The sequence below is a fragment of the Centroberyx affinis genome, unplaced genomic scaffold, assembly GCF_046629955.1.
Source record: "Centroberyx affinis isolate AG114_WGS23_722 - 3 ecotype Tasmania unplaced genomic scaffold, CSIRO-AGI_Caff_v1 ptg004537l_1, whole genome shotgun sequence".
NCBI lineage: Eukaryota > Metazoa > Chordata > Actinopteri > Beryciformes > Berycidae > Centroberyx > Centroberyx affinis.
In genome coordinates, this window is record NW_027282174.1 from 65,809 (window position 1) to 92,323 (window position 26,515).

The following is a 26,515-nucleotide window of genomic DNA, read 5'->3' on the forward strand; positions in this document are numbered from 1 at the left end:
TCAAGTTCACACAACTTCCTGTCGCCAGTAGGCGGCGCGATGGCTATAACCGAATATCGGCACGTAGACGCGTGCAGGCCGGGACTCTCATCCGACCTGTGAAGTTTGGGCCAGATTTGACCACGTAGAGTCGCGTTACAACCCACTTCCTGTTTGGTGTCGCCAGTAGGTGGCGCAATGCCTATGACTCCCAATCGGCCTGTAGATGTCCTCAGGCCTGGACTCTGGACCAGCATGTGAAATCCGGTGCTGATCGGACGACGTAAACTCAAGTTAACGCAGCTTCCTGTGTCACGGCGAAACATCGAAATTCGCCGCGCCGCCAGGGCAATGCCGTGCGACGAACGCTCCCGATCTTGACCACGAAGCGTCATCAAGGTCCTACGGCTTTTCTGACCACATTTGAGGTGGCTCTGGTCAACCCGCTAGGAGTAGCACACCCCAGTATAAAACATGTCATTTCCTGTCGCCAGTAGGTGGCGCTATGACTATAACTGAATATCGGCACGTAGACGTGTTCAGGCCGGGACTCTCATGCAGCGTGTGAAGTTTGGTCCAGATTTGACCATGTACAGGCCAGTTACAAGCCACTTCCTGTTTCGTGGCGAAACGGGGAAATTCGACGCCATGCCACGCCCACGCCGTGTGACGAAAACTCAAGCTTTTGATAACTTTTCATCGTCAAACTGTTTTATACACGCTGACCGAGTTTGACGTGGATCCGATCAACCGCCTTGGAGGAGTTCGTTAAAGTACGACCCCTGCAAACGGCCAAAAACGCCCCAAAATGTCGCAATCAATTCAAAATGGCCGACTTCCTGTCGGGTTTAGGCCAGGGCACCAAGAGGCTTTTTTTTAAGTCTGGACATGATACATGTGCATACCAAGTTTCGTACGTGTAGGTGAAACAGAAAGGTGGGGGCTTTTGTTTTGAAATTTTGTAGGGGGCGCTATCGAGCCATTTTGCCACGCCCATGTCCGAGACCCATAAAATATCAAATTTTTCGCCACTTCTGACTGGTGTGCAAAGTTTGGTCCGTTTTCGAGCACTTTTAGCCCCTCAAAAATGCGATTTAAGAGTCAGAATAAAGATAATAATAATAATAATAATAATAATTCCTTCAGTTTCAATAGGGCTTCGCACGATGTCGTGCTCGGGCCCTAATAATAATTAAAACTGCAAGCAGTGATGAGCGGGCCCTCGCCTCCGTGTGCAAGTCGGGGCGTGTTGCAGCCGCGGGACATGTAGATGTCCTCAGGCCTGGACTCTCGTCCCTCATGTGAAATCCGGTGCAGATCGGACAACGTACGCTCAAGTTCACACAACTTCCTGTGGCCAGTAGGCGGCGCTATGGCTATAACCGAATATCGGCACGTAGAAGCGTTCAGGCCGGGACTCTCATCCGACATGTGAAGTTTGGGCCAGATGTGACCACGTACAGTCGCGTTACAACCCACTTCCTGTTTGGTGTCACCAGTAGGTGGCGCAAAACCTATGAGTCGTAATTGCTGTGTAGATGTGCTCAGGCCTGGACTCTTGTCCAGCATGTGAAATCCGGTGCAGATCGGACGACGTAAACTCAAGTTATCGCAGCATCCTGTTTCACGGCGAAACATCGAAATTCGCCGCGCCGCCATGGCAACGCCGTGCGACGAATGCTCCCAATCTTAACCACTGAGCGTCATCAAGGTCCTACGGCTGTTCTGACCACATTTGAGGTGGATCTGGCCAACCCGCTGGGAGTAGTACACCACAGTATAAAGCATGTCATTTCCTGTCGCCAGTAGGTGGCGCTATGACTATAACCGAATATCGGCACGCAGATGTGTTCAGGTCGGGACTCTCATGCATCGTGTGAAGTTTGGTCCAGATTTGACCATGTACAGGCCAGTTACAAGCCACTTCCTGTTTCGTGGCGAAACGTGGAAATTCGCCGCCTCACCACGCCCACGCCGTGTGACGAAAACGCAAGCTTTTGATAACTTTTCATCGTCCAGCTCTTTTATACACGCTGACCGAGTTTGACGCGGATCCGATCATTCGCCTAGGACGAGTTCGTTAAAGTACGACCCCTGCAAACGGCCAAAAACGCCCCAAAATGTCGCACTCAATTCAAAATGGCGGACTTCCTGTCGGGTTTAGGCGCATGGTACCTACGGACTTTTTTTTAAGTCTGGACACGATACACGTGCCTACCAAGTTTCGTACGTCTAGGACAAACGTACGGCCGTGAGTATTTTTTTGAAATTTTGTAGGGGGCGCTATCGAGCCATTTTGCCACACCCATGCGCGAGACCCATAAAATATCAAATTTTTCGCCACTTCTGATGCGTGTGCAAAGTTGCGCAACTTTTTGAGTACGTTTAGGCCCTCAAAAGTCCGATTTTCATTAGCGACTAAGAAAAAGAATAATAATAATTAAAACTGCAAGCAGTGATGAGCGGGCCCTCGCCTCCGTGTGCAAGTCGGGGCGTGTTGCAGCCACGGGACATGTAGATGTCCTCAGGCCTGGACTCTTGTCCGGCATGTGAAATGTGGTGCAGATCGGACAACGTACGCTCAAGTTCACACAACTTCCTGTCGCCAGTAGGTGGCGCTATGACTATAACCGAATAGCGGCCTGTAGACGTGTTCAGGCCTGGACCGTTATCAAACGTGTGAAGTTTGGGCGTGATTTGACCTCGTACAGTCGCGTTACAACCCACTTCCTGTTTTGTGTCGCCAGTAGGTGGCGCAATGCCTATGACTCCCAATCGGCCTGTAGATGTCCTCAGGCCTGGACTCTTGTCCAGCATGTGAAATCCGGTGCTGATCGGACGACGTAAACTCAAGTTAACGCAGCTTCCTGTTTCATGGCGAAACATCGAAATTCGACGCCACGCCACGCCCACGCCGTGTGACGAAAACTCACAGTTCGCACAACTTTGCATCGTCGATGTCTTTTATTCACGCTGACCAAGTTTGACGTGGATCCGATCAACCGCCTAGGAGGAGTTCGTTAGAGTACGACCCCTGCAAATTCACACAGCTTCCTGTCGCCAGTAGGTGGCGCTATGACTATAACCGAATATCGGCACGTAGACGTGTTCAGGCCGGGACTCTCATCCAACGTGTGTAGTTTGGTCCAGATTTGACCATGTACAGGCCAGTTACAAGCCACTTCCTGTTTCGTGGCGAAACACGGAAATTCGACGCCACGCCACGCCCACGCCGTGTGACGAAAACTCACAGTTCGCACAACTTTTCATTGTCGAGGTCTTTTATACACGCTGACCGAGTTTGACGCGGATCCGATCATTCGCCTAGGACGAGTTCGTTAAAGTACGACCCCTGCAAACGGCCAAAAACGCCCCAAAATGTCGCACTCAATTCAAAATGGCGGACTTCCTGTCGGGTTTAGGCGTATGGTACCTATGGACTTTTTTTAAAGTCTGGACACGATACACGTGCCTACCAAGTTTCGTACGTCTAGGGGAAACGTACGGCCGTGAGTATTTTTTTGAAATATTGTAGGGGGCGCTATCGAGCCATTTTGCCACACCCATGCGCGAGACCCATAAAATATATAATTTTTCGCCACTTCTGACGCGCGTGCAAAGTTTCGCAACTTTTTGAGCACGTTTAGGCCCTCAAAAGTCCAATTTTTTTGTCCAAGTAAGAAAAATAATAATAATTCCTTCAGTTTCAATAGGGCTTCGCACGAAGTCGTGCTCGGGCCCTAATAATAATAATAATAATTCCTTCAATTTCAATAGGGCTTCGCACGAAGTCGTGCTCGGGCCCTAATAATAATAATAATAATTAAAACTGCAAGCAGTGATGAGCGGGCCCTCGCCTCCGTGTGCAAGTCGGGGCGTGTTGCAGCCGCGGGACATGTAGATGTCCTCATGCTTGGACTCTCGTCCCTCATGTGAAATCCGGTGCAGATCGGACAACGTACGCTCAAGTTCACACAACTTCCTGTCGCCAGTAGGCGGCGCTATGGCTATAACCGAATATCGGCACGTAGACGCGTTCAGGCCGGGACTCTCATCTGACATGTGAAGTTTGGGCCAGATTTGACCACGTATAGTCGCGTTACAACCCACTTCCTGTTTGGTGTCGCCAGTAGGTGGCGCAATGCCTATGACTCCCAATCGGCCTGTAGATGTCCTCAGGCCTGGACTCTGGACCAGCATGCGAAATCCGGTGCCGATCGGACGACGTAAACTCAAGTTAACGCAGCTTCCTGTTTCACGGCGAAGCATCGTAATTCGCCGCGCCGCCATGGCAACGCCGTGCGACGAAAGCTCCCGATCTTCATCACGAAGCGTCATCAAGGTCCTACGGCTTTTCTGACCACATTTGAGGTGGATCTGGTCAACCCGCTAGTAGTAGCACACCCCAGTATAAAACATGTCATTTCCTCTCGCCAGTAGGTGGCGCTATGACTATAACCGAATATCGGCACGTAGATGTGTTCAGGCCGGGACTCTCATGTAACGTGTGAAGTGTGGGCCAGATGTGACCATGTACAGTGGTGTTACAACCCACTTCCTGTTTCGTGGCGAAACACGGAAATTCGACGCCACGCCACAGCCACGCCGTGTGACGAAAACTCAAGCTTTTGATAACTTTTCATCGTCCAGGTCTTTTATACACGCTGACCGAGTTTGACGCGGATCAGATCATTCGCCTAGGACGAGTTCGTTAAAGTACGACCCCTGCAAACGGCCAAAATCGCCCCAAAATGTCGCACTCAATTCAAAATGGCGGACTTCCTGTCGGGTTTAGGTGCATGGTACCTACGGACTTTTTTTTAAGTCTGGACACGATACACGTGCCTACCAAGTTTCGTACGTCTAGGACAAACGTACGGCCGTGAGTATTTTTTTGAAATTTGTAGGGGGCGCTATCGAGCCATTTTGCCACACCCATGCGCGAGACCCATAAAATATATAATTTTTCACCAGTTCTGACGCGTGTGCAAAGTTTGGTCCGTTTTCGAGCACCTTTAGCCCCTCAAAAATGCAATCAAACACGCGGAATAATAATAATAACAAGCAGTGATGAGCGGGCCCTCGCCTCCGTGTGCAAGTCGGGGTGTGCTGCAGCCGCGGGGCATGTAGACGTCCTCAGGCCTGGACTCTCGTCCAGCATGTGAAATCCGGTGCAGATCGGACAACGTACGCTCAAGTTCACACAACTTCCTGCCGCCAGTAGGTGGCGCTATGACTATGACTCCTAATCGGCCTGTAGATGTCCTCAGACCTGGACTCTGGTCCAGCACGTGAAATCCGGTGCAGATCGGACAACGTACGCTCAAGTTCTCACAACTTCCTGTCGCCAGTAGGTGGCGCTATGACTATAACTGAATATCGGCCTGTAGATGTATTCAGGCCTGGACTCTAGTCAAACGTGTCAAATTTGGGCCAGATGTGACAACGTACAGTCGCGTTACAACCCACTTCCTGTTTCGTGTTGCCAGTAGGTGGCGCAATGACTATTGCTCCTAATAGGCCTGTAGATGTCCTCAGGCCTGGACTCTTGTTCAGCATGTGAAATCTTGTGCTGATCGGACGACGTAAACTCAAGGTAACGCAGCTTCCTGTTTCATGGCGAAACATCGAAATTCCACGCCACGCCACGCCCACGCCGTGTGATGAAAACTCAAGCTTTTGATAACTTTTCATCGTCAAACTCTTTTATACACGCTGACCAAGTTTGACGTGGATCCGATCAACCGCCTAGGAGGAGTTCGTTAAAGTACGACCCCTGCAAATTCACACAGCTTCCTGTCGCCAGTGGGTGGCGCTATGACTATAACCGAATATCAGCACGTAGAACTGTTCAGGCCGGGAGTCTCATCAAACGTGTGAAGTTTCGGCCAGATTTGACCACGTAGAGTCGCGTTACAACCCACTTCCTGTTTGGTGTCGCCAGTAGGTGGCGCAATGCCTATGACTCCCAATCGGCTTGTAGATGTCCTCAGGCCTGGACTCTGGACCAGCATGTGAAATCCGGTGCTGATCGGACGACGTACGTTCAAGTTAACGCAGCTTCCTGTGTCACGGCGAAGCATCGAAATTCGCCGCGCCGCCATGGCAACGCCGTGCGACGAACGCTCCCGATCTTCATCATGAAGCGTCATCAAGGTCCTACGGCTTTTCTGACCACATTTGAGGTGGCTCTGGTCAATCCGCTCGGAGTAGTACACCACAGTATAAAACATGTCATTTCCTGTCGCCAGGAGGTGGCGCTATGACTAGAACTGACTATGGGCATATAGATGTGTTCAGGCCGAGACTCTCATCCAACGTGTGAAGTTTGGTCAAGATTTGACCATGTATAGGTCAGTTACAAGCCACTTCCTGTTTCGTGGCGAAACATGGAAATTCGCCGCCTCACCACGCCCACGCCCTGTGACGAAAACTCAAGCTTTTGATAACTTTTCATCGTCGAGGTCTTTTATACACGCTGACCGAGTTTGACGCGGATCCGATCATTCGCCTAGGACGAGTTCGTTAAAGTACGACCCCTGCAAACGGCCAAATACGCCCTAAAATGTTGCACTCAATTCAAAATGGCGGACTTCCTGTCGGGTTTAGGCGCATGGTACCTATGGACTTTTTTTTAAGTCTGGACACGATACACATGCCTACCAAGTTTCGTACGTCTAGGACAAACGTACGGCCGTGAGTATTTTTTTGAAATTTGTAGGGGGCGCTATCGAGCCGTTTTGCCACACCCATGCACGAGACCCATAAAATATATAATTTTTCACCAGTTCTGACGCGTGTGCAAAGTTTGGTCCGTTTTCGAGCACGTTTAGGCCCTCAAAAATGCAATCAAACACGCGGAATAATAATAATAATAATTCCTTCAGTTTCAATAGGGCTTCGCACGAGATCGTGCTCGGGCCCTAATAATAATAATTCCTTCAGTTTCAATAGGGCTTCGCACGAAGTCGTGCTCGGGCCCTAATAATAATTAAAACTGCAAGCAGTGATGAGCGGGCCCTCGCCTCCGTGTGCAAGTCGGGGTGTGCTGCAGCCGCGGGGCATGTAGACGTCCTCAGGCCTGGACTCTCGTCCAGCATGTGAAATCCGGTGCAGATCGGACAACGTACGCTCAAGTTCACACAACTTCCTGCCGCCAGTAGGTGGCGCTATGACTATGACTCCTAATCGGCCTGTAGATGTCCTCAGACCTGGACTCTGGTCCAGCACGTGAAATCCGGTGCAGATCGGACAACGTACGCTCAAGTTCTCACAACTTCCTGTCGCCAGTAGGTGGCGCTATGACTATAACTGAATATCGGCCTGTAGATGTATTCAGGCCTGGACTCTAGTCAAACGTGTCAAATTTGGGCCAGATGTGACAACGTACAGTCGCGTTACAACCCACTTCCTGTTTCGTGTTGCCAGTAGGTGGCGCAATGACTATTGCTCCTAATAGGCCTGTAGATGTCCTCAGGCCTGGACTCTTGTTCAGCATGTGAAATCTTGTGCTGATCGGACGACGTAAACTCAAGGTAACGCAGCTTCCTGTTTCATGGCGAAACATCGAAATTCCACGCCACGCCACGCCCACGCCGTGTGATGAAAACTCAAGCTTTTGATAACTTTTCATCGTCAAACTCTTTTATACACGCTGACCAAGTTTGACGTGGATCCGATCAACCGCCTAGGAGGAGTTCGTTAAAGTACGACCCCTGCAAATTCACACAGCTTCCTGTCGCCAGTGGGTGGCGCTATGACTATAACCGAATATCAGCACGTAGAACTGTTCAGGCCGGGAGTCTCATCAAACGTGTGAAGTTTCGGCCAGATGTGACCATGTACAGTGGTGTTACAACCCACTTCCTGTTTCGTGGCGAAACACGGAAATTCGACGCCACGCCACGCCCACGCCATGTGACGAAAACTCAAGCTTTTGATAACTTTTCATCGTCCAGGTCTTTTATACACGCTGACCTAGTTTGACGTGGATCCGATCAACCGCCTTGGAGGAGTTCGTTAAAGTAGGACCCCTGCAAACGCCCAAAAACGCCCAAAAATGTCGCAATCAATTCAAAATGGCCGACTTCCTGTCGGGTTTAGGCCAGGGCTCCAAGAGGCTTTTTTTTAAGTCTGGACATTATACACGTGCCTACCAAGTTTCGTCCGTCTAGCTGAAATAGAAAGGCGGGGGCTTTGGTTTTGAAATATTGTAGGGGGCGCTATCGAGCCATTTTGCCACGCCCATGTCCAAGACCCATAAAAGACTTCAATTTTCACCAGTTCTGACGCGTTTGCAAAGTTTGGTCCGTTTTCGAGCACCTTTAGCCCCTCAAAAATGCAATCAAACACGCGGAATAAAAATCATAATAATAATAATAATAATAATAATTCCTTCAGTTTCAATAGGGCTTCGCACGAAGTCGTGCTCGGGCCCTAATAATAATAATAATTCCTTCAGTTTCAATAGGGCTTCGCACGAAGTCGTGCTCGGGCCCTAATAATAATAATAATTCCTTCAATTTCAATAGGGCTTCGCACGAAGTCGTGCTCGGGCCCTAATTAAAACTGCAAGCAGTGATGAGCGGGCCCTCGCCTCCGTGTGCAAGTCGGGGTGTGCTGCAGCCGCGGGGCATGTAGACATCCTCAGGCCTGGACTCTCGTCCAGCATGTGAAATCCGGTGCAGATCGGACAACGTACGCTCAAGTTCACACAACTTTCTGTCGCCAGTAGGCGGCGCTATGGCTATAACCGAATATCGACCTGTAGATGTATTCAGGCCTGGACTCTAGTCAAACGTGTCAAATTTGGGCCAGATGTGACCACGTACAGTCGCGTTACAACCCACTTCCTGTTTCGTGTCACCAGTAGGTGGCGCAATGACTATTGCTCCTAATCGGCCTGTAGATGTCCTCAGGCCTGGACTCTTGTCCAGCATGTGAAATCTGGTGCTGATCGGACGACGTAAACTCAAGTTAACGCAGCTTCCTGTTTCATGGCGAAACATCGAAATTCGACGCGCCGCCACGCCCACGCCGTGTGACGAAAACTCAAGCTTTTGATAACTTTTCATCGTCAAACTCTTTTACACACGCTGACCAAGTTTGACGTGAATCCGATCAACCGCCTAGGAGGAGTTCGTTAAAGTACGACCCCTGCAAATTCACACAGCTTCCTGTCGCCAGTAGGTGGCGCTATGACTATAACCGAATATCGGCACGTAGATGTGTTCAGGCCGGGACTCTCATCCAACGTGTGAAGTTTGGTCCAGATTTGACAATGTACAGGCCAGTTACAAGCCACTTCCTGTTTCGTGGCGAAACGTGGAAATTTGACGCCTAGCCACGCCCACGCCGTGTGACGAAAACTCAAGCTTTTGATAACTTTTCATCGTCAAACTGTTTTATGCACGCTGACCGAGTTTGATGTGGATCCGATTAACCGCCTAGGACGAGTTCGTTAAAGTACGACCCCTGCAAACGCCCAAAAACGCCCCAAAATGTCGCAATCAATTCAAAATGGCCGACTTCCTGTTGGGTTTAGGCGCATGGTACCTATGGACTTTTTTGTAAGTCTGGACATGATACACGTGCCTACCAAGTTTCGTACGTGTAGGACAAACGTACGGCCGTGAGTATTTTTTTGAAATTTTGTAGGGGGCGCTATCGAGCCGTTTTGCCACACCCATGTGCGAGACCCTTAAAATATATAATTTTTCGCCACTTCTGACGCGTGTGCAAAGTTGCGCAACTTTTCCAGCACGTTTAGGCCCTCAAAAGCCCGATTTATTTTAGCGGAGGAGAAAAATAATAATAATTCCTTCAGTTTCAATAGGGCTTCGCACGATGTCGTGCTCGGGCCCTAACAAGCAGTGATGAGCGGGCCCTCGCCTCCGTGTGCAAGTCGGGGCGTGTCGTAGCCGCGGGACATGTAGACGTCCTCAGGCCTGGACTCTCGTCCCTCATGTGAAATCCGGTGCATATCGGACAACGTACGCTCAAGTTCACACAACTTCCTGTCGCCAGTAGGCGGCGCTATGGCTATAACCGAATATCGGCACGTAGACGTGTTCAGGCCGGGACTCTCATCCGACATGTGAAGTTTGGGCCAGATTTGACCACGTAGAGTCGCGGTACAACCCACTTCCTGTTTGGTGTCGCCAGTAGGTGGCGCAATGCCTATGACTCCCAATCGGCCTGTAGATGTCCTCAGGCCTGGACTCTTGTCCAGCATGCGAAATCCGGTGCCGATCGGACGACGTACACTCAAGTTAACGCAGCTTCCTGTGTCACAGCGAAGCATCGAAATTCGCCGCGCCGCCATGGCAACGGCGTGCGACGAACGCTCCCGATCTTCATCACAAAGCGTCATCAAGGTCCTACGGCTTTTCTGACCACATTTGAGGTGGATCTGGTCAACCCGCTAGTAGTAGCACACCCCAGTATAAAACATGTCATTTCCTCTCGCCAGTAGGTGGCGCTATGACTATAACCGAATATCGGCACGTAGACGTGTTCAGGCCGGGACTCTCATGCAGCGTGTGAAGTTTGGTCCAGATGTGACCATGTACAGGCCAGTTACAAGCCACTTCCTGTTTCGTGGCGAAACGTGGAAATTCGCCGCCTCACCACGCCCACGCCGTGTGACGAAAACTCAAGCTTTTGATAACTTTTCATCGTCCAGCTCTTTTATACACGCTGACCGAGTTTGACGCAGATCCGATCATTCGCCTAGGAGGAGTTCGTTAAAGTACGACCCCTGCAAACGGCCAAAAACGCCCCAAAATGTGACACTCAATTCAAAATGGCGGACTTCCTGTTGGGTTTAGGGCATGGCACCAAGAGACTTTTTTTTAAGGCTGGACATGATACATGTGCCTACCAAGATTCGTACGTCTAGGGGAAACAGAAAGGCGGGGGCTTTGGTTTTGAAATTTTGTAGGGGGCGCTATCGAGCCATTTTGCCATGCCCATGTCGGAGACCCATAAAAGACTTGAATTTTCACCAGTTCTGACGCGTGTGCAAAGTTTGGTCCGTTTTCGAGCACCTTTAGCCCCTCAAAAATGCAAGCAAACTATAAAAATAAAAATCATAAATAATAATAATAATAATAATAATTCCTTCAATTTCAATAGGGCTTCGCACGATGTCGTGCTCGGGCCCTAATAATAATTCCTTCAGTTTCAATAGGGCTTCGCACGAAGTCGTGCTCGGGCCCTAATAATAATAATAATAATTCCTTCAGTTTCAATAGGGCTTCGCACGAAGTCGTGCTCGGGCCCTAATAATTCCTTCAGTTTCAATAGGGCTTCGCACGAAGTCGTGCTCGGGCCCTAATAAATTCAATCATTCCATACAAATTCAGAAAACAGAATTTAAATTCAGTCTGCTGGAACAAATCTCATCACTTTCAATCTAAGTCATTTACACAAACACAAGATCTCAAGTCAAGACTTTAGAAACCTTTTCAAGTCATCAAAGTACAAGTCAGAGTCGAGTCCCAAGTCACCAGCACCCAAGTCAAGTCAAGTCTCAAGTCTTCTCTTCATGCATCAAGTCAAGTCTCAAGCAATTGAATTTGTGACTTGAGTCTGACTCAAGTCCAAGTCATGTGACTCGGGTCCCCACCTCTGCTCTTAGGAATTTGCTTCCCAATGTATGACGGCTCAGGATGAACAGAATGCTTTTCGTTATGTTTCTCATAAATTAATAACCTTTATTTATCCAGGGAGGATTTGTTTGCACTGTTTTCTCAGCAACACCCTGCTTCACATTCACATGTTTCCACAGATTCCTGTCTGGAGGCTGCACAGTAAAACCAGTTTGTTTGATACTGCTGCCAGCACTAAATATACAAGTAACCAGTCAACATGGTGTCACCCACAAATGACACAGAGCTGTAGTGGGCCAATGAGTAGAGCCGGGTAATAATAATTCTAATAATAATTCAAAAACTAATTCAATAATAATTCATAATTCAATATTATGGTTTATAGTCTTTCAGTGGAATCATATGATGATTTTGGGAAACAATTCTGCAGTCTGAACTAATGTGAACAAGTTACTTTTATTTAAAAACTGACAAAACAAGGTATGAAACTACGAAAATTTTTAAGGAATATGATTTGAAAATTTCAGTTTTGTTTGACATCACACCTAACATTACCATTCAGTTCAATGGGACGAACATTAATTTGATTATTTAACATGTGATTTTGAGCCATATCTTGATAAAAATCCTTGATTTCAACCATATCACCCAGATATAGCAATGAGTAGATAATGTTACCTCACGTTTCTTGATTGACGTGCAGATAACATTTTTTGCTAACAGTACTAACCTAGCTGTGTTCAAGACCTTTCAAGGCCTCGAGTTTCAGTAATACAATTTAAGACAATTTAAAACAGTTTCAGGACCTGTAAACCCCCTGGATCAATAAAGTTTATCACATCACATTGGCCCCACCATCAACTCTCAGCCAGAGCTCTGATGATACACTTTAACACTAAACTTTAAAGGAGAAATGTTAAGACATACTTCACCTCCACCCACCTCCTCCTCCTGTTTGCACACAGCTGGCAGCCTGAGCTCATCTGGACCAGGGATGAAAAAAAAAAAAAAAATCTAATTGCGATCATTTGACAGAATATTGCAATTGCGATTTAAACTGCGATTCATATTCAAATTCAATAACTTTAAAATTGTTTAAAGAAAAGTGTTTTTATAAAACAAAAAACATAGATGTCAGTGTACAGGATTTACACTGAACAAAAATATAAACGCAACACTTTTGTTTTTGCTCCCATTTTTCATGAGTTGAAATAAAAGATCTAAGACTTTTTCTATGCACACAAAAGGCTTATTTCTCTCAAATTTTGTTCACAAATTTGTTTAAATCCGTGTTAGTGAGCACTTCTCCTTTGCCAAGATAATCCATCCACCTGACAGGTGTGGCATATCAAGATTAGGGGTGGGAATCACAGAGTAACTCACGATACGATACTATGACGATATGTTGCCCACGATAACGGTGGGATCACGATACAGCGATTCTGCGATACTCGATATATTGCAAGACAATTCATCTATGATACATCACGATATCTGTGTAACTGAAGAAGAAAAAATACCCCCTAAAAAGGCAAAAAGCAGGAACTGTGGTGCGTCTCTGATTTGCTTTCCCCCGCTGTCCGCCATTTTCCCCTCTGTGAGTTATTCGTCTTCTTCACCGCAAGTTAGTTAACTTCCGTTCACTTTACCCTCATTCATTTGATAAGCGCCACCACGAGGAGTCATTAAGTAGTGACTCTGGTAAGTCAAAATGGTAACAGGCTTAATGCGGGTGAATCCGTTTAGAGCACCCGCATGTTTTAATAAAAATATTGATATTTGGCGCCAGTGTATCGATAACGTATCGCAAGAGGAAGTATGACGATATATTCCAGTATCGATATTTTGTCCCACCCCTAATCAAGATGCTGATTAAACAGCATGATTATAGCACAGGTGTGCCTTGGGCTGGTCACAATAAAAGGCCACTCTAAAATGTGCAGTTTTTAAATCACACAACACAATACCACAGATGTCGCAAGTTTTGACTGCAGGAATGTCCACCAGAGCTCATGTTGCAGCATGATAATGCACGGCCCCATGTTGCAAGGATCTGTACACAATTCCTGGAAGCTGAAAACATGCCAGTTCTTCATGGCCTGCATACTCACCAGACATGTCACCCACTGAGCGTGTTTGGGAAGCTCTGGATCGGCGTGTACGACAGCGTGTTCCAATTCCTGCCGATATTCAGCAACTTGGCACAGCCATTGAAGAGGAGTGGACCAACACTCCACAGCCCACAGTCAACAACCTGATCAACTCTATGTGAAGGAGATGTGTCGCACTGCATGAGGCAAATGGTGGTCACACCAGATACTGACTGGTTTTCAAAAAATGCAAATCTGTAGCCCTAGTCATGTGAGATCCATAGTTCAGTACCTAATAAATGTCTTTTTCAAGATAAAACTGCACATTTTAGAGTGGCCTTTTACTGTGAGCAGCCCAAGGCACACCTGTCAGGTGGATGGATTATCTTGGCAAAGGAGAAGTGCTGAACAAAATTTGAGAGAAATAAGCCTTTTGTGTGCATAGAAAAAGTCTTAGATCTTTTATTTCAACTCATGAAAAATGGGAGCAAAAACAAAAGTGTTGCGTTTATATTTTTGTTCAGTATACATTTACATGTGAAAAACGTATTTGAGTTCTGAGATTAATCTCAGAATTCTGAGCATAAAGTCAGAATTCTGAGGAAAAAAAAGTCAGAATTCTAAGATTGCTCTCAGAACACAAATACATTTTTCACATATGGCCCTAATCCTCTTCCGTACTTTTTGATTAAAGGTTTTGATTCATGGACCAAAGATTACCTGCAGCTCCTAAGCACTTGCAGCCATTAATTGTTCAGCTCTACCAGGGGCACACAGTTGTTGTTTTTGTTTAATGAATCAATGTATCTTATAATTAATCAATATATTAAGCTGGCAGTCTGTCAAGCTTGAAGTTGCAGGAGAATCATTCTGTTATGACACAGAGAAGTGAGGCTGTCGTGAACCAGGCGAACCGACTCTGGAAGTTGACATTTTTATTAAATGTCAGTGCTGCTTCATGTTCTGGTTGCATGCCGAATTGAACAGCGAGTCATATCGATTCGTTAAAGGTCTTCGGTTATGTCTACGTTAGCCGATAAGGAAGGCAACATTAAATTACCAAAAAATGTTTAATAGGCTTCGGCGTCAGAGCGCTTATCGTGCTAGACTTTAATTACTATTACATGAAGAAGTCAGTCTGTCGCCAACCTTCTCTCTCTAGTTTGACTCGAGGCTGCAGGAGGACATCCAGCTGTCTCCTCTGCCGGTCGATCTCCTGCTTGAAGCCCGAAGCCTCCTCCTCGTAACCGGCTACTGTTCTCTCTACAACCGCTAAGATTTCCTGGGCGGCTGCTGTCAGTCTCTCGGTGACGATTCCTCTCAGTATCTCAGCTTTAGACATGTTGTTGAAACTCTCGGGTGTCTCGGAGTCCGCGGTGTTCTCGTGTATCATGTTAACAAACACTCATTTGTTCAGAGAGGTTTACCCACACTAATTAGGGAGTCTAATCAACGTAGCCGGAACAAAAATAACACTTCCGGTCCGATGTTTTCAGAATAAAAGCGTCAGGCTAAAGCGTCACGCGTCCACCACATCATTGACTAACACTTTAATTTGCAGAAGAAAACAACAAATTAAGGAACAAAATAGAACTATACAATATGCAAAGTGTTTTAAAATGGCAATAATTAATGTCACCAAGACAGCTCGAAACGTTGTGTTAATGAATACATGTCCTGGAGAAGTATCCAATGAGAATAGACAACAAGTCGTTATTAGTCATAAAAGAGATGTTGGATTTTAGCAGTTTAGGATGTAGAATTTGATTAGATTTGTTAAGGAAATTGGTAGGCTCAGATATGGCGGAAATGCAACGTTACACTTAAGAAGACGAAAACGTACGACCTCTGGTGGGTTTAGGTCTTTATAGTTTCTCGGGAATCCAGGAATTGAACATGAAGGAACATGAATAATAACCTACGGAGCCCCTAAAGTCCCGAAAAGTGATATTTCTTGTGTGCACAAGATAATAACTTGTTCCCACAAGATAATTAACTTGTACGCACAAGATAAAAAATTATCACCTTTCAGGACTTTAGGGGCTCCATAATACGCAGAGGTGGAAGAAGTACTCAGATCTTGTACTTAAGTAAAAGTAACAATAATACAGTGTAGAAATACTCTGTTACAAGTAAAAGACCTGCATTCAAATTTTTACTTAAGTAAAAGTACAAAAGTATTAGCATCAAAATATACGTAAAGTACCAAAAGTAAAAGTACTCATTATGCAGAATGGCTCATTTCAGAATAATGTGTATTATTATTATTACCATTATTATTATTATGATTAATAATAATAATATTATTAGGCTATAGGCCTATATTATTGGATTGTAATTACTGATGCATTAATGTGTACATCACTTTAATGTTGCAGCTGGTAAAGGTGAAGCTGATTTTAATTACTTTATTTACTGCTGGGTAGTTTGTAAATTTCCCCCTGGGGATCAATAAAGTTTTAAAAGTAACTAGTAAAGTAACTAGTAACTTAAGTTATCAAATAAATGTAGTGGAGTAAAAAGTACAATATTTGTCTCTAATTGTAGTGGAGTAGAAGTATAAAGTAGCAGAAAATGGAAATACTCAAGTAAAGTACAGTACTTGAGTAAATGTACTTAGTTACTTTCTACCACTGATACTAATGAACGTATCAAGTGGCACATGGGTTGGATTAAAAGGTAGAATTAATTAGTCTCATGGTTCACACTCCGAAGCAGAAGGTGGCGGTAATGCACCTATAACGCTGGTTGCCGTTAAAAAAACAAGAAGAAGAAGAAGAAGAAGGTTTTAGTTTCTAGTCGGATAACATTCGTGTCCGCACCAAAACCAGAACTGTCTGTTAGCTCGTAAACAACAATGCTAAGCCTGAATAAACCTCTCCGGTGAATAATTTATTGCTTGTTAACAGGATTCATGAGAACACCGCGGACTCCGAGACACCCGAGAGTTTCAGCAACATGTCTAAAGCTGAGATACTGAGAGGAATCGTCACCGAGAGACTGGCAGCAGCCGCCCAGGAAATCTTAGCGGTTGTAGAGAGAACAGTAGCCGGTTACGAGGAGGAGGCTTCGGGCTTCAAGCAGGAGATCGACCGGCAGAGGAGACAGCTGGATGTCCTCCTGCAGCCTCGAGTCAAACTAGAGAGAGAAGGTCAGTGGCAGACTTTACTTCTCTGTGTTATAATAGTAATAATTCTCCTGCTGCCTCAAGTCTAGCCCAGACGCGTACCGCTGTATGGAGAATCGCACCGAACTCTATTAAAAAAATCGGATATTTTAATGTTGCGTTGCGTGTCGGTAAAGTAAAACACAACTTAAGATCTTTAACAAATCTATGTGACTCGCGTTTCAATTCGGCCTGCATCCAATACACCAAGCAGCACTTAGTTTAAGAAAAATGGCAACTTTTAGAATCGGTTATCCTGTGATTCCCGTTATCTGCTTTCACTAAAGTAACGTTACACCGAAGTGGGCGGCAGTGAGCATTGCGAACCAATTCTAACATTTGTAATTTTATTGAACTAAAGTGCTGCTTGGTGAATCACTTGTACACCGAATTCCCCAGCAGATCCCAAAGATTTAAAAGGTCGTAAAGTCTGTGTTCTACCAGTATGGATTTTTTTGTCTTTTACTAAAATAAAATAAAAAACTGAGTTTGGCAGGACGTGCTTCCCATACAATTTGGAACGGAACATATCTGGGCAACCACAAGTCATCCTAAACAGAACAGAACATTATAACACGGGCATGGATGCACACCACAGTGCGTTAGCATGAAAGCACAAGTAAAAGACCAGTGTCAACAAAGCAGTATAAACAATAGGACTTCCAGCTTCAACTTTCAAAATAAAATCCTTATTGACGAATATGGACTGCAGTGTTTTTGAGTATTATAAAGTACAGAGGTAGATATAGGCTAATGCATAAAGGGAAATAGATAAAAAAAAAAAAATCTGTCATTTTCGCAACATATATTCACAAAAACTGAAACACAACACGTAAACCAGGAAGCTTGAAAGTAGGGCTACTGCCTTGTTAAAGTCCATTTTAACCCATCAAAAATTCCGATTTTCTTTTTAAACTAAAAACGTAGCTACACTAGACCGTTTTATTTAACCTGTGTTTGCTCTGTTCTTATTTAAATCCAGCTTTTCTTATTACTACTATGGGCTGCTGCAGTGGCCCAATTTTTCCTTTTTTTTCAGTTTCATCTAATCTAATGTAATCTAATCTAATACCCCAAATAACTAGATGAATAAGTAAATACGAACATAGATGCATTTATATTTCATATCATTAAAATAATACCCATATTTGCTACAAAATGATACGCAGTCCACTTATGTACCAAAAATGTTTTTGTTGGGATGGGAGCTACACTACTAAGTAATTATCTAGTTTTCATTGCTAAATAAAAACCGATAAAACATTGATCCCCTGATACAGATGGCTGTGAGATACTCTGTGTGTGTGATGAGGAAGAGGAGGAGGCAGGTGGAGGTGAACTCCCTGAGGAGGGAGAGCAGAACACACAGCAGCCAAGTATGTCTACAGCTCTCTTCCTAAAGTTTGTTGATAAAGTCGGTTTTTGCGCCACCTAGAGGCTTAAAAGATCACAGGCGCCAACGAATAGAAACAGGTGAGTGTGTGTTGGTGTTTGGAAGACACCGACTAGAGAGACAGTTCTCAACCATGAAGAAATAAACGCAAAACTCTGGTCCAGATTCACTGAGATTGTGTTAAGATAAAGATAAGTAATAACTGGCAGAACAGTACCAAGGAAAACAAGTAGAGTAAGATAATAAAAAAGAAGAGGTAATAAGATAAAGGTAATGTACATAATACAAAACTATAGAGACAATGCAAATGATAATAATATATATATGCAGTCAATTGCGAGGGCATTTTTTGGGGGTTCAGTTGCTTTACTAAGAGAGTTTTCATCATCATTTACTAAGAAATGTATGCAAATCAAGTTTCTAACCCTAACCCACCAACAAGCCATGAAAAGAAGCCCCTTCATCACCAACTGCGAGCGCAAATCGATAACGATTGTGACAGATTCACCATGCAAAACTCTGGTTGTACCGGTCGGTTCCCAGCTGCTCTGTGGATGTGAAGCAGACAGCGTGGGGAGAGAGAGAGAGAGTAAATACCGATTCGCAGATTTTCCCCCTCACTTTTATCGTCTAATTTCCTCTATATTAGCGATTTCCTGATATATATCGGTAGACAGTTGGTATCGCCCGATTTGGGCTTTGAAAATCCAGTCCAGCGGAGAGTGTGATGAATTTTCGCAAAAAGCCTAGAATATTTATGTCGAATTATATTTGATGATAAAAGTGGGGGGAAATCGCTATGTGCCTACTCTGTTGTAAGGATTTAATATGACAAAACAAAACAAGTTACGCTTTTCAGACACGCTTACCTGCAAATAATCAAGCGTTATCATGGGTGTTTGGGGTAAAACTCAACCAACTAAATTACACTTCTTTTGTTTTCTCCGGCAGTTTGTATAAATCCAACACGGGAGACATTTTCTAGGCCTTTTTGTGAAAAATCCATCACACTCTCCGCTAGACTGGATTTTCAGAGCCCAAATCTGTCTACCGATATATCAAAAACCTTAAGTAAATCTTAAGTCAAGGTAAAGGCACTGTACATTGGCAAATAAATCCCAAAGAGTGAATGAAACACGCCATTGTTGCCCAGGTGTGGAGGACTCTGGGACCCCCGGCCTCCTCTGCGGCGACGAGGAAGAGGAGGGTGAGGATGAAGAAGACGAGTCTCCTGAGCGGCCAGCGCCGAGCCCCAGTCAGCGCCGGGTGGATCTGAAGGACCTGGACTATCAAACACCCTCAAGGTTCAAACGCAAAACTCCTAATATTATCACTTAGTTACCGTGAGAATGAGACGGTAGTTTGTAGTTATGTAGTTGTAGTTTTTAGAGGCCCTCAGGATCTCAGAAAAAAATGGCACCAAAGTTTCTCTTTGTTTGGGGTGCAAAGTAATGAAACATGAAATCTTCAGGTGTGAAACAGTAATCGTTAACCCAATTAAAACTGTTTTAAATATTTTAGTGACATTCAGGCCTTATTTGAGCAAGTCCTGCCCAACAGAAATATGACGCATTCTTTTCAAATTTGCTCGATTTTTACTTTTGTTGCTTGGTAGTTTTATACCAGGGGACTTTAATACATCTGAATGGGATTTTAAGGCTGATTCTGCTCCAGACGGTTGGAGCACGGTGGGGGAATACCTCTGTCACTTATGGATGGTATTTGATTACAACACCTGGGGTTTAAAAAAAATCAAAAAATCCTCTGTTCATTGCAGTATAAAAGCACTTAGTTTGTTTTTTCTGTCCAATTTCTTAATTGAATTTCATAGTAAAATTTGATAAGAGAAACTGCACCCTCTGTTTTCACATAAAATATATATTAGGGCTGCAACTAACGATTATTTTCATTGTCGATTAATCTGTCGATTATTTTCTCGATTAATCGATTAGTTGTTTGGTCTATAAAATGTCAGAAAATGGTGAAAAATGTCGATCAGTGTTTCCTAAAGCCCAAGATGACGTCCTCAAATGTCTTGTTTTGTCCACAACCCAAAGATATTCAGTTTACTGTCATAGAGGAGTAAAGAAACCAGAAAATATTAACATTTAAGAAGCTGGAATCAGAGAATTTTGACTTATTTTTCTTAAAAAATTACTCAAAATAGTTGGCGATTAATTTAATAGTTGACAACTACTCGATTAATCGTTGCAGCTCTAATATATATTAATAAATGTATATTACCAAATGATATTCATAAGTACAGTGATGGATAATTACCTCCTTCAATCACAAGTAATTTTAACGCCAAGCCTGTAGTGTGCTCCCAGAGAACTACCGGCCAATCAGAACTAGTGTATTGACAGATATTAACCCTGCTGCCAATCTCCATCTTTCAGATTATTTTCTCCCAGAGGTCAGTCTGAGAAGAGGAAACCCGGGGGACCTCGGATCAGAGGAACGCAGCACTACCTAAATCTCAGGGTCTGCATGCTGGAGGACTCCCAGACGGATGTGCTGTCAAACAACGGTACATTTAAGAGTTTAAAGGAATAGTTCACCCAAAAATGAAAATTCAGTCATTATCTACTCACCCCCATGCCGATGGAAAGTCGGGTGAAGTTTCTTAGTCCACAAAACAGTCCTGGAGCTTCACAGCAAAACAGCGTTGCAGCATTCTCCTAAACAACCGAAGTTCATGGGGACTTGTTTGAAAACGTAAAAAAACAACCGAAAAAAAAAGACGTAAAATGGCTCCATACAGCTCGTCCCGCGTAATCCAAGTCTCCGGAAGCCCCGAGATCCCAAGTTGACTTGAAAAGATGTCATTTACACCCTTTTTTTTTTTCCGAAATCTTCACTGTAGCCACTGAGCTCAAAGTCTCGTTCACGTTAGCGCGCACCTCGTCTGAAGTGAAGCACGAGTTCCTCTGTCGGATCTAATGTTACATTTTCGGTCTTTGATCTGTTACCTAACCGTTGTACCTTCTTTCAGTAGCACCGATATATAAAGCAATGGTTCGAGTGTGTTCTTTTACTGGATGCTTCAACAGAGAGAAGCGTGTGAGATTTGAGTAGATAATGACTGAATTTTCATTTTTGGGTGAACTATTCCTTTAATTCCGAATTGAGATGTCCGATAAGGATGCATATGATGATTTACATGTAACTGAACTATAGTCACCGATGTTGCGCTGTACTTGCACAGGCTTATACCTACTTCATAACATTAGACAGTAATTTATAAACTTGCTATTGGTCTCCACAATCAGAGACTCAAGAGACAGCTGACCTTACTGGCTTGAACCAGCCACAGGTTCAGAAAAGGAATTGTACCAACAATCATGATCGATCATATGATCACAAGTATTGGGCTTTATTTTAAGGATACTACAGATCTGATTCCGACTATAAGTGATCAGCCCAATCCTACTGAGAACAAGGTATGACTACTGACCCCTGCTACCATAGCTACATCTTCATCTTGCATATAACTCCTGTCTTAGTCATGGGATTAGGGATGGGACAATAACCAATATTATTATATATCGTGGTAAAAAACAATACCGGTTATGACACCGCCACTAATTTTTATTATCGTGACCACTGTGATAACCGTGACTCGTCTGTCATCATAGATGTTTTATTTTCCCCAAAAAGGAGGCGCTATAATAAACCTTTATTTTAGATAAAGCTGTTATTTGGATTTTTATTTGAGTTGTTTAAAACTATCTTTCCAGTTTATATAAGATAAACCAGCATTTTATAATTTTGTTTCAAGAAAAAAAAGTCAAATCTTATGATTGAAAGGATAAATTAGCGAGTGAAGCATATTACTGTACTGTTTTTAAATTTTTCATCTTTTTAATAATTATCAATATTATCGAGATAATATTGTATATGGAGATATTATAATATAATATAACAGGGCTGGGTGATAATTCAATATTATCGTTTATCGTCTTTCGGTGGAATCATATCGTGATGATATGAAGATATTTTAATATCGTGACACACATTTCTGCTGTCTGAATTGATGATGACAAGCAAATTTTACTTAAAAACTCTGATAAAATGAGGTATGGTAGGAATATTATTTGAATATTTCTGTTTTGTTTGACATCACACCTACCATTACCATTCGGTTCAATAAGTGGATCCAAGCTTTTACCTGCCTCATGCACTGCATCTATAAATCCTACAGAGTTAACAGTCCGTTGAGTATTGGACCACAAAGCTAGATCAGGTGTTTGGCTGCTGCTGACCATCTCTGGCAGGACTGTCACTGGCCTATCTGTACTCATGTTTGTATTGCACTGTGACCCCAAGAAAACGTTTTATCACTTCACTGTGCCCGCATGTAACGTGGAACGACAATAAAACTGAATAGAACTGAATTAGTCTTCTTATGAATTTGTCTCTGTGCCAGTGTTTAAGAAATGCCCGGTGCAGGAGGTGAAGTGTCCCCGAGGCCTACGGGAGGCAGACTTCCTGGACCTGCTGAGGTCCAGCTTCCCTCAGCTGGCTGGAGGAAACAAACCTTTTGACCTCTTCACAGCCGACAGGAGCAGGAAACTACAGCCACTGAAACTGAAGACTCTGACACCAGAGGAGATCCACAGGTCCATCAGGTCCTCTGGAGCAGGGAAGTCGGCCCTCTACATCAGAAGGAAGGTAGTTTGTTAGATTTTGTTGTAGTTTGTAAGGTTAGACTTTGTTTGCCCAATTTTGCATGACTTGCAAAGCCTGTACAAGTCCACTACACTACTCAGGAACATTTGTCCAAGTTCATCAATCAGTATCTGTAAAAATCTAGATGATCCCGTCTGTAAAAGTCTTCTCATTTAGTCAATCAAGGATTTAACTTGGCTTACTATCCTTTTCAAAAGTACTGGCATTTAGCTTAATTTTGTTCTGTCAGTCATTTTGTAAAAGTAACTTTCTTCAAATGGTGGAGACGTCATTTTGGGATCAAAGCTCTTCATTTTTTCTAGACAGGACAGGAATCCCAGGTCAGCCAAGAAGAGCTTCATCCTCTGCAGAGGAAAGACGAAGCCACCAAAGACTCTCCATCCACCTCTGCCATGATGACAAGTGATCAAACCAAGCCACAAACAAGGTAATTGAAAGAGATGGGGAATGTGAACTGTTGCTGTAAGGGTTGATCACATAACATTACTTACCACAACATGCCATTGGGTAGAAGCTTTTATTCAAAGTGTAAATCTATAAATCACCAAATCAATCGATTCTTGGCTTCAGACACATCACTTGTATGCATATAATGAAACTCCTTAATTTCTGCTCCTAGTTCCCGCAACAACCCTATTCAACGAGTAGAAAGCAATGGAGCAGACCTTCTGGCCAGCAACTCGGCATCACAACCACAACAGATGGAAACCGAGGAAGCCGATGACGGAGGAGAGTGTGGAGTACCGGAGCAAACCGATGACTTTCTGGCCATCTCGTCTCCCTGCTCTGCAGCTGAGAGCGAACAGGACGCCAGCGGCGAGGACGAGAAGCGAGACGACGGAGACGAGGCAAGTGAAAGAGATGACGATTGGAAACCAGACAAGAGGGATGAGGACCTGAAAGAGAGCGAACCCGGACCGCAGTCACCAAAGACTATGAGGAAGCGGCAAGCCAAACGTTCTGGTGTCGAGGCCAAGAGGAGGGAATTGATCCGGTCGTCTTCCAAGACCGTGATTGAGAACAGTGACCTTATTCTCCCCTGCAGAGTCTGCGGAGCTCTGCACAGGTCGACCGGCATTTTGATGAAACACGCCTGGAGTCACGTGGACGATCCAGTGTGTCTTTGCGGGGTGTGCGGAGAACGTTCGGACTCTGCGGAGGTGTTGAGGGTTCATCTTCAGAGTCACCAAAAAACTCACGACTGTCCCGTTTGCGGAAAGTCTTACCTCCGCGTCGACGGCCTCAACGAGCACGTTGCTGCCCACACGGGGGGAAAAACCCACGAATGCGATGTTTGCCATAAAACATTTGCTTTAAAATCGTCCGTGAGAACTCACCAGAAGTCCCATGTGGTAGGCAAACCTCACAAATGTGATATTTGCCATAAACCGTTTGCTCTAAAGGAACAGGTCAAAGCTCACCGCAGGATCCACGTGAGCGAGAAGTCGTTCCGCTGCAGTGTGTGCGGTAAATCTCTCTGCGACCTTAGATCTTTATCGCGCCACAAGTTGACCCACACGGGGGAAAGGCGCTACAGCTGTAGCGTTTGCGGGAAGCGCTTCAAACTTCCTGGAACGCTGAAAGCCCATGAGAGGATTCACACAAATAGAGACAGGGAGTACCTCTGCGATGTTTGCTGCAAGATGTTCCTGACAAGCAAGCAGCTGCAGATCCACATGAGAACGCACACCAAGGAGAGGCCGTACCATTGCAGTGAATGCGGCAAGGGATTTTCGACCAAGGGACCTCTGACGGTTCACATGAGGATCCACACCGGGGAGACGCCATACCGCTGCACAGAATGCGGCTGGTCCTTTAAGCGGAAGACTCATCTCGACAACCATCTGCGAGTCCATTCCGGTCAAAAACCCTTCGTCTGTGGGGTTTGCGGTAAAGCGTGCTCTCGTCCGGAGCACCTCACCGTCCACATGAGGACCCACAGCGGGGAGAGACCGTACCAGTGCGCTGTCTGTGACAAAGCCTTTACTCAGAGCCACTGCCTCAAAGCACACATGAAGAGTCACCAGATGGGAGAAACTGCAACGTAACCACAACATCCGATGACACCAGACAGAAACTTGCTTTTTGATTGTTTTTGAACATTGAGGAAGCTCATCATTGGTTGGATTTTTTTTGTTTTTCCTCAAAAAGACCCTTTTAGTGGTTTAACCTTTGCATTTCAACAACTTTGTGTTATTTCATGTTTCTTCAGGTTATTACCTCCGCCAAGGATGTAATGTTTTCACCTGTGTCTGTGTTTGTCTGTCCGTCTCTCTGTTAGCAGGATATCTCAAAAAGGTGGGCACGGATTTGCACAAACCTTTGTATGAAGCTTGGTCATGGGCCAAGGAAGAACTGATTAACTTTTCATGTCGATTGGCCAAAAGGGGGGCGTGGTCTTCCACAAAAAGGTGCATTTTTGTGCATTTCAGAATAGATTCACATAATATTACAACTTTGACGAAAGGTTGTGCAGGGAAGAACCACTGAGCCTTCTTATGGTTTTTGTGATGTCGCTGGGTGATGATTTTTTATGCATTTAATAATTTAAAGAAATTCAATGATTGTCGATTTGTCTGTTGATTGTACAGGTGATTTGATTGGTTTCCTTGGGGCAGCTTGTGTGTATATATATAACCGGAGTCAAATTCCTTGTATGGGTACATACTTGGCCAATAAAGCTGATTCTGATTCTGATATATATAAGATAACGTCCTATTGGTTAGGCTGTCGTACAGGAGGATGGTCACAAGACCCAAACATTGTACAGTATGTTCCTTCTCAATAAATGATCTAGATACAGCGTGGGAGTTTTGTGGGTCAAAAAGTGACAAACAATCAAGAAAGAAAGGGTAATAACCATAATGACAGACTCACTGAAGATTTTCATTGCAAAGCACTTTTAGAGAAATATTGCTTCCTGAAAGACATTAAGGTTCTCCATATCGAGACTATCTCTCCTCCCAGTTACATATCCCATGTTTTCCATGTACGGGGACTGACCCCTCCATAGTCCCCTCAGATTCCTGAGTGGTTCCCACTATGACCCAAGGATACAGTTTACAGTTCACATGCACCCAACCGTGATGAGGTCGGCTGCATTTTCAGCCATAGTGAACCCCAACACAAGGAGGTTTTGTGTGCAGAGATCTCCACTCTCTTGGCCAAGAAAGCCATTAGGAAGGTGGGGCAGGACACCCAACAGGCTGGGCTCTACTCCCAATACTTCCTCAGCTCCCATAGGGAGACTCAGACTGATTCTGGACTTAAGGCGTGCAAGATGCTGACAGTGCCGAGGGTGAAACGGGCCTAAAGTCAGATGCAAGTCTGGGAGGTACACAGGTGTTTCCTCAGGTTCCTTCAAGGGCAAAACCTTCAAGTTTTATGTCCTCCCTTTAGGCATCTTGTCGGCCCCCTGCACCTTCATGAGGTGTATGGATGCGGTCCTGGGCCCCAGCAGTGGCAGTCTAGAACTGCTTCGACGATTGGTTGGTGTGTGTCCAATCAGAGGGCCTGTGCTGCTGCCACATGGCCCAACTCCCGGAGCACATTCGGGACCTGGGCCTGCACCTCAACACAAAGA

General features: G+C 44.8%; 2 protein-coding genes across 2 annotated transcripts in view; one reads left to right on the forward strand and one right to left on the reverse strand.

Annotated features, from left to right (window-relative positions):
- The window catches only part of LOC139665343 (zinc finger protein-like), a 43,464-nt gene extending 28,355 nt beyond the window's left edge, over positions 1–15,109 (reverse strand). Inside the window, exons 1-2 of the mRNA XM_071544337.1 lie at positions 14,831–15,109; positions 12,524–12,574 (exon numbers count right to left, since the gene is read on the reverse strand). Of these exons, the coding sequence (XP_071400438.1) occupies positions 12,524–12,574; positions 14,831–15,074 (295 nt within the window). The 5' untranslated portion in view covers positions 15,075–15,109. The remainder of the gene's footprint in view (positions 1–12,523; positions 12,575–14,830) is intronic.
- A 1,422-nt stretch (positions 15,110–16,531) lies between these two features.
- On the forward strand, positions 16,532–25,905 carry LOC139665342 (zinc finger protein 835-like). The gene is made up of 6 exons (XM_071544336.1): positions 16,532–16,832; positions 19,394–19,544; positions 20,640–20,770; positions 22,670–22,914; positions 23,235–23,359; positions 23,552–25,905. The coding sequence occupies exons 1-6, from the start codon at positions 16,640–16,642 to the stop codon at positions 24,978–24,980; spliced, it is 2,274 nt and encodes a 757-aa protein (XP_071400437.1). The 5' UTR covers positions 16,532–16,639; the 3' UTR covers positions 24,981–25,905.
- The last annotated feature ends 610 nt before the right edge of the window (positions 25,906–26,515 follow it).